We start from the raw sequence: 7,505 nt of genomic DNA, 5'->3' as shown, positions 1-7,505 counted from the left end.
GTCTCGCTCGCTCTCAAGCGAACGGCCGATATAGCGCCGTCTCGCTCGATCTCGCGAACAGCTGATCGATAGCTGTCTCGCTCGCTCTCACGCGATCCGCGTAGTGGTGCGCTCTCACCCTACATCGCGTCTTGAGACCAGCAAATGTGTATCATTTTGTGACTTTAACAATAAACGGACAGTAATTCGCTCACCGGTCTTACTGTAACACATTAAGTCGCAACTGCAGATCATTTCATTCCTATCAAGTATTCCTTACGCGATCACGCACTGAGAGAGCTTGCGATACCCCCGCGGGTATGTGCCGGCAAAGTTCAATCGCGCTTACCCGGTCTTACAAAATTCGCGAATCGAAAGCGCGATCCCGAACATTTTGGTCCTTCGAGCCGGATCGTAAGAGCTCGAAGTCAGCGTGATAACAATACTGTGAGTGAATTTGAAAGTTTTGACTACTGTCAGTGACAATGAGTGAATTAGTTGAAAATCAGCTTTCGACGCTACGCTTCGTAGCGAAAGCACTGGACAATTTCAAGAAAATTGGCCGGAATAATCTCACCTCCGCCAAGATACGAAACCGAATGACATCACCCAAGGAAACGTGGAATAATTGCCTGGAAGGACATCGCCTGTTGCTGCAACATTATCCGGAATCAAAACGCGATCTCATCGCTTATTTCCGAGACGAGCAACTGGATCAATACCAGGAAATCTACTTGACAGCACTAGACTACATGTCTGACTGTTTGGAGGAACTGGAACCGTGCGTGAGTCCGCTCCAATCAAGCGACCGATCTGTATCTCATATACAGTCGGAATCCGCGTTATCATTGAGACATTTACCGCCAATTCAATTACCACCGTTCTCCGGTAAAGCCGACGAGTGGGAAACTTTTCGCGATCGATTCACTGCGTTAATCATAAAGAATCCCGAATTATCCGATTTCGCGCGCATGCATTTTTTGGTCTCAAGCTTGACCGATAAAGCTCGCGATGTTGTAGCGGGTACTTCTGTTACCGCTGATAATTTTGACGTCGCTTGGAAAGCATTAACTTCTCGTTTTGAAAATAAACGTAAACTTGTTGAACTTCACATTGCTGAATTATACAATTTACCTTCGGTTAACAAAGAATGTGCCGCGGACTTGCACGCTTTACGAGATAAAGCCGATCGAGCGCTTTCAGCCTTAAAGCGGTTAAACCGAACCCAAGAGGATATACTTAATGACATTTTAGTCTATTTTGTATCGCTCAAGCTTGACTCCGCCACTCGTCGCGCATGGAAACTCAAAACCGGATCGGAATCGACTCCGCCGAATTACGAAGACTTGATTACGTTTATATCATCGCGTGCGCTCGCATTAGAGGAATTAGCTCCTTCCGCTGCGAACAAAGGTCGACATACTGTTCAAGCGAACACTGCGACCTTCGCGCGTCAATCTTCCGGTCCGTGTCCAGTCTGTAAGACACCGCATTATCTTAGTAGGTGTCAACAATTTGTAATTAAGAGTCCGAATCAGAGACGCGAAATTGTCAAGAATTCAAATCTATGCTTCAATTGTCTCGGAACGAAACATTCCGTAAAAAACTGCCAAAGTAAAAATACATGTCGCATTTGTCAAAAAAGGCATCATTCTCTCTTGCATCTTGATTCGGCCTCTTCAAGCGATCTAGACGTTACACGAGCGAACACGTCTAGCACCAGCGCAACTATTGATAATCTCGAGCCATCGCAAACCGTCGCGATGTCCGCCGTATGTTCAAGTACGCCCGTGTCATCCGTATTACTGGCCACAGCGAAAGTAACAGTTCGGTCTCCCGACGGTCGCGTCTGTGAAGCTCGCGCCCTGATCGATCAAGGGTCAGAGGTCACTTTTATTTCAGCAAGATTAGCAAGAATCTTGCGGTTAACTCGGAAACGAATTTTCGCTCAAATTTCCGCAGTCGGCGGTATCAATGCGGATACATGTCGACATTCCGCTGTCATTGAACTCGCACCTCGCGGAAAGCCTAAGCCAGTTTTCACTACGGTCGCGTATATTCTAAATGCGCTTACTAAATACGCGCCGCGATTATCAGTCTCAGTATCGGATTGGAGACATATAAGTACACTCAAGTTAGCAGACGACGATCCCACAGGATCAAGCCCTATTGACGTAATCATCGGCGCCGACATTTACAGTCAAATCATTACGAATGGAATACGGAAAGGTCCAATCGGGCAACCTATCGCCCAGCGATCTCATTTTGAATGGATTATCTCTGGACTCGCTCAGAATCCAAACGTTTTGGCTCAAACGATTAACGTCTTTCATTGCTCAATCGAGCGTGAGTTACGCCGTTTTTGGGAAATCGAAGAGATCCCACGCTATAACATTTTGTCTCCTGCCGAAGAACAATGTGAGAAACATTTTCTTACGACTCACTCACGAATTTCCGACGGGCGTTACGTGGTTCGTCTGCCGTTTAAGACGAAGTTCCCTATCGACATCGGAGAGTCTAGATCAATAGCTATACGGAGACTAACAGCATTAAAAAGGCGTCTAGATACGAATCCAGATCTCAAATCGGAATATTCAGCGTTTCTTGAAGAATACGAGCAGTTAAAACACATGAAAAGAGTGCATCCTCCAACCGCATCTCATTCACCGGCGGTTTATCTTCCGCATCATCCTGTGATCCGCGCAACGAGCGCTACCACTAGACTGCGCGTCGTGTTCAACGCGTCCAGCCTCACAACAAACGGTACATCGTTAAATTCACATTTAGAGATCGGGCCTAAATTACAAACGGAAATAACGGCGATCTTATTACGATGGCGGAAACATAAGTATGTTTACATGGCGGATATTGCCAAGATGTACCGACAGATTTTGGTCGACCCTCGTGATCGTGACTATCAACGTATTGTCTGGTATACCATAATCAGGATCAATCGGACATTCAGGATTATCAATTGTCCACTGTTACGTATGGAACCGCGTCAGCTCCGTTCCTGGCTTTACGAGTGATCAAGCAATTGATAACAGACGAAGGAGCCGCATTTCCCCTTGCAACTCCGATTCTTCAAGATGATATTTACGTTGATGACGTTCTTTTCGGAGCCAATGACCTATCAGTGCTGCGTCAAGTCCGCGAACAACTCTGCTCTCTGCTGTTTCGCGGCAGATTTACTTTACGAAAATGGGCCAGCAACAACTCCGCATTACTAGCAGACATTCCGGAAGAATGTCACGGACTCGCCGGAAACAGATGGCTAACTTTCGAAGAAAATTTCAGTGTTCTGGGATTAACATGGAATCCCGCCTATGACACTTTCAATTTCGCGTGGATCTCTCACCGACACTTCCAGATACGAAAAGGAAGATACTATCAACGATCGCTCGATTATTCGATCCATTAGGATGGGTCACCCCCGTTACGATCAACGCGAAAATCTTCATGCAACATTTGTGGAGATTAAAATTAAACTGGGACGACGCCATTCCGTCACAAACACTTCAGCGCTGGGAATCAATATACCACAACCTATCGGCCTTAAATAATTTACAGATTCCTAGATGGACATGTCAAGATGATAATACTGCTTTATGCGAGTTACACGGATTTGCAGATGCATCTAACGCGGCATACGCCGCCGCAGTTTATATGCATACGACCTCGCAATCAGGAGAGATAAAGATCACATTATTAGCGGGCAAGTCGAAAGTCGCGCCACTCAAGATCACAAGCATCCCTCGACTGGAATTACAAGCAGCATGCCTTCTTGCTTGGTTGATCGAGTTCACGCAATCCTCACTCCAGATGTCAAACGTCGCGTGTCATTGTTGGACGGACTCTACAGTAGTATTGGCATGGTTAAACTCACATCCGTCCAGATGGAAAACTTTCGTCTCTCATCGAGTCGCAGATATCCAATCTCGAGTACCTGAAGTTAAATGGCGGTACATTCCATCCGCGGATAACCCAGCCGATTGTGCTTCGAGAGGTATTCTACATTCCGATTTCAACGCCTTTAACTTGTGGTGGCACGGTCCTCCCTGGCTCAAACTAACTCAGACCAAATGGCCAAGAGATCCCGCTCCTCCGCTGGAAGAAGCGCCTGAGAAAAATCGGAAACTTATAGTACACGTAGCTCAAACAAATTCTGGCTGGGATTTAGCCACAAGATACTCCACGTGGCCGAAGCTAATCAGAATTACAGCATATACTATCCGCTTCGCAACCAGATGCCGAAAGAGAGATCAAACTTCAACTGACTCAGAGGTGCAAAGCCAATCTTTGACGGCAAGTGAAATTCAGACCGCACGCAAATTTTGGATTAGATCAATCCAGTCAGACGTTTTCAGTGACGAATTGGACGCTCTCAAGAAACAGCAATCACTTCCATCAAAATCAGCGTTAGCTATGCTTCGACCTTCCTGGATGAAGATCATTTAATAAGAATCGGCGGTCGTCTAAAACATTCCAATCTTTCATTCGCTACGAAGCATCCGATACTTCTAGCTCCGCATCCATTAGTCAAACTTATCATCAGACACACTCATATTCGAGCATTACACGCAGGCGTTCAATTGACATTAGCAACAATACGCCAAGACTACTGGATTCTCCAAGCGCGAACTCAGGTCAAGCAAATCATACATCAATGCGTTACATGCGCCCGAGAAAGAGCAGAAGTTCCGACACAGCTAATGGGCGACCTTCCACAAGCTCGAATCTCCACACCCGCTCGAGCTTTCAGCCATTCTGGAGTGGACTACGCGGGCCCCATTTTTACTCGCGCATCCGCAGGTCGCGGCATTACGTCCCGAAAGGGTTACATTGTGTTGTTTGTCTGCTTGGCCTCCAGAGCAATTCATTTGGAGTTAGCCAGTAATTACTCCACCGAAGCGTTTCTCAACGCCTTTTCTCGGTTTTGTGCTCGCCGAGGTTTACCTTCCACAATGTACTCTGATAACGGTACGACGTTCGCAGGAGCCGACGCTAAATTGACAAAAGCTTATCAGAGCGCAATGCGCAACCCCGAGTTCCAGAGCAAAATTGCCACCGATAACATTAGCTGGCAGTTCATTCCTCCCCATGCTCCGCATTTCGGCGGTCTTTGGGAGGCCGGAGTTCGCAGTGTCAAGCATCATCTTAGACGAATTTTGGGCCCTCACACTCTCACGTATGAGGAATTTTCTACTCTGTTATGCCGCATCGAGGCTTGCCTCAATTCTCGGCCCATCGGTCCGCTTACAGATACTTTCGACGATTATAACCCCCTTACACCGGGGCATTTCTTAATCGGATCTCCCATCACGGTGAATCCCGAACCGTCCATTCTCTCCGTAAATGAAAGTCGACTCTCGCGGTGGCAATTAATTCGTCAATTGACAGAGCAGTTTTGGAAAATCTGGCAGAGCGATTACGTCAATACTTTACAACAGCGAGTTAAATGGAAGCAAGTACAACCGTCTGTGAAGCCTGGCTTAATGATATTAATTCGTAATCCGTTGCTTCCGCCGTGCAAATGGGAGCTAGGTCGGATCACACAATGTCATCTCGGATCCGACGGATACGTTCGCGTCGTTACCGTGCGCACCGCTCATTCTGAATATAAACGGCCGATAGTTAAGCTATGCGTACTACCCATCGATATCGAGTCTTCGACTAACGGTTCTCCGAGCGATAATTGAGGTTCACGCAGCCACAATTCAAGACGTGAATACGTCAAAGCGGACGCATGTAAATATGTAAATACACCGATGTACATATGTATATACTAATAATTTGTAATAATGTAAATATGTAAATCTGCGTTCCTGTAAATATGTACATATGTATTCATAACCTTGTAAAATCGCTCCGATGCGATATCAGTCGCTCACGCGGCGCATCCGATAACTCTTTACTTTCGAAATTATAATTTCGAGGCGGGCGGTATGTTAAGGATTCGCCCTGAATCGCGCATAAAATTATTACCCCCGGTCATACTAGCGCCATCCGTTTGCGCACTATCGAACCCGCGTTTACGTACGCCGTTACTGTTTTTCAAAAATCATCCAGGATCCGCGTGATCACGCGAAATAATACACGGTCCTGGCCAATAAACAGGCTTATATATCACGCGATCTGACGTAATGATCAGGGATACGTCGAGGTCCGATCATACGATCCGTGATCAAATCTTTATCTATCGGGAGAAAGGCTTTCTCCCCGAGAGTCTTCCGTTTTCCATCATAGTGATCGGAGCGTCATACGGAGAGTAAAATTAGTGCAAATTCGAGAGTTCGCGATAATCTTAACGAGCAAAGTTAAGATTCGTTTCATTAGTCTCACGCGTGTGAAATCTTTCAACCGCGAGCCTCAATCATTGTAACAGTTTCGCGAAGTAACATTGTGCGCGCCAGTAATCGTGTCCGCAGTGCACGTGAACAGTTCAAACGCGAGTGCCGGATCTTTCGGAGCGCCTCCACTCTCAGCCAGAGGCGGAGCCTTCGTCGTACCGCAGCTCCGTTCAAGCGAACTGGCGTCTCTCTCGCTCTCACGGCGAACGGCCGACCAAGCGCCGTCTCTCTCGCTCTCAAGCGAACGGCTGATAGATCGCCGTCTCGCTCGCTCTCACGCGAACGGCCGATAGAGCGCCGTCTCGCTCACTCTCCCGCGAGCCGTGAACAGTGCGGTTTCGCGTATTCATAGATAGCCACAAGTCAGCTATCTATCTCAAAATTGGGCGAACCGACGTGTATAGTGCGGTCTCGCTTGAACTTTAGTACGAGCGGCATAACGCCGTCTCTCTCGCATTCGTGGCGAACCGCGTGTATAGTGCGGTCTCGCTCGAACTCTAGTACGAACGGCATAACGCCGTCTCTCTCGCATTCGTGGCGAGCCGTGAACAGTGCGGTTTCGCGTATTCATAGATAGCCACAAGTCAGCTATATCTCAAATTGGGCGAACCGACGTGTATAGTGCGGTCTCGCTGAACTTAGTACGAGCGGCATAACGCCGTCTCTCTCGCATTCGTGGCGAACCGACGTGTATAGTGCGGTCTCGCTCGAACTCTAGTACGAACGGCATAACGCCGTCTCTCTCGCATTCGTGGCGAGCCGTGAACAGTGCGGTTTCGCGTATTCATAGATAGCCACAAGTCAGCTATATCTCAAAATTGGGCGAACCGACGTGTATAGTGCGGTCTCGCTTGAACTTTAGTACGAGCGGCATAACGCCGTCTCTCTCGCATTCGTGGCGAGTCGTGTATAGTGCGGTCTCGCTCGAACTCTAGTACGAGCGGCATAACGCCGTCTCTCTCGCATTCGTGGCGAACCGACGTGTATAGTGCGTCTCGCTCGAACTCTAGTACGAGCGGCATAACGCCGTCTCTCCTCGCATTCGTGCGAACCGACGTGTATTAAGTGCGGTCTCGCTCGAACTCTAGTACGAGCGGATATAACGCCGTCTCTCTCGCATTCGTGGCGAGCCGTGCACAGTGCGGCTTTCGCGTATTCATAGATAGCCACAAGTCA

The 7,505-nt window shown here is 47.8% G+C and overlaps 3 protein-coding genes across 3 annotated transcripts; all 3 read left to right on the top strand.

The window, feature by feature from the left end:
- Positions 1 to 464: 464 nt before the first annotated feature.
- On the top strand, positions 465 to 3,008 carry LOC112637664. Its single transcript, XM_025407873.1, has one exon. The coding sequence runs from the start codon at positions 465 to 467 to the stop codon at positions 3,006 to 3,008; it is 2,544 nt and encodes an 847-aa protein (XP_025263658.1).
- A 430-nt stretch (positions 3,009 to 3,438) lies between these two features.
- LOC112637663 lies at positions 3,439 to 4,437 on the top strand. Its single transcript, XM_025407872.1, has one exon. It carries the CDS (start codon positions 3,439 to 3,441, stop codon positions 4,435 to 4,437), a length of 999 nt encoding a protein of 332 aa, XP_025263657.1.
- Positions 4,438 to 4,943: 506 nt separating this feature from the next.
- LOC112637669 lies at positions 4,944 to 5,678 on the top strand. Its single transcript, XM_025407877.1, has one exon. The coding sequence runs from the start codon at positions 4,944 to 4,946 to the stop codon at positions 5,676 to 5,678; it is 735 nt and encodes a 244-aa protein (XP_025263662.1).
- Positions 5,679 to 7,505: the final 1,827 nt, after the last annotated feature.

The sequence above is a fragment of the Camponotus floridanus genome, unplaced genomic scaffold, assembly GCF_003227725.1.
Source record: "Camponotus floridanus strain SB8 unplaced genomic scaffold, Cflo_v7.5 scaffold190, whole genome shotgun sequence".
Lineage (NCBI taxonomy): Eukaryota > Metazoa > Arthropoda > Insecta > Hymenoptera > Formicidae > Camponotus > Camponotus floridanus.
This window is presented reverse-complemented; position numbering and strand designations above follow the sequence as displayed.

Excerpts from the sequence above, each read along its gene's own strand:
- LOC112637663 (XM_025407872.1), top strand. The coding sequence starts at position 3,439 with ATGCAACATTTGTGGAGATTAAAATTAAACTGGGACGACGCCATTCCG.
- LOC112637669 (XM_025407877.1), top strand. The coding sequence starts at position 4,944 with ATGTACTCTGATAACGGTACGACGTTCGCAGGAGCCGACGCTAAATTG.
- LOC112637664 (XM_025407873.1), top strand. The coding sequence starts at position 465 with ATGAGTGAATTAGTTGAAAATCAGCTTTCGACGCTACGCTTCGTAGCG.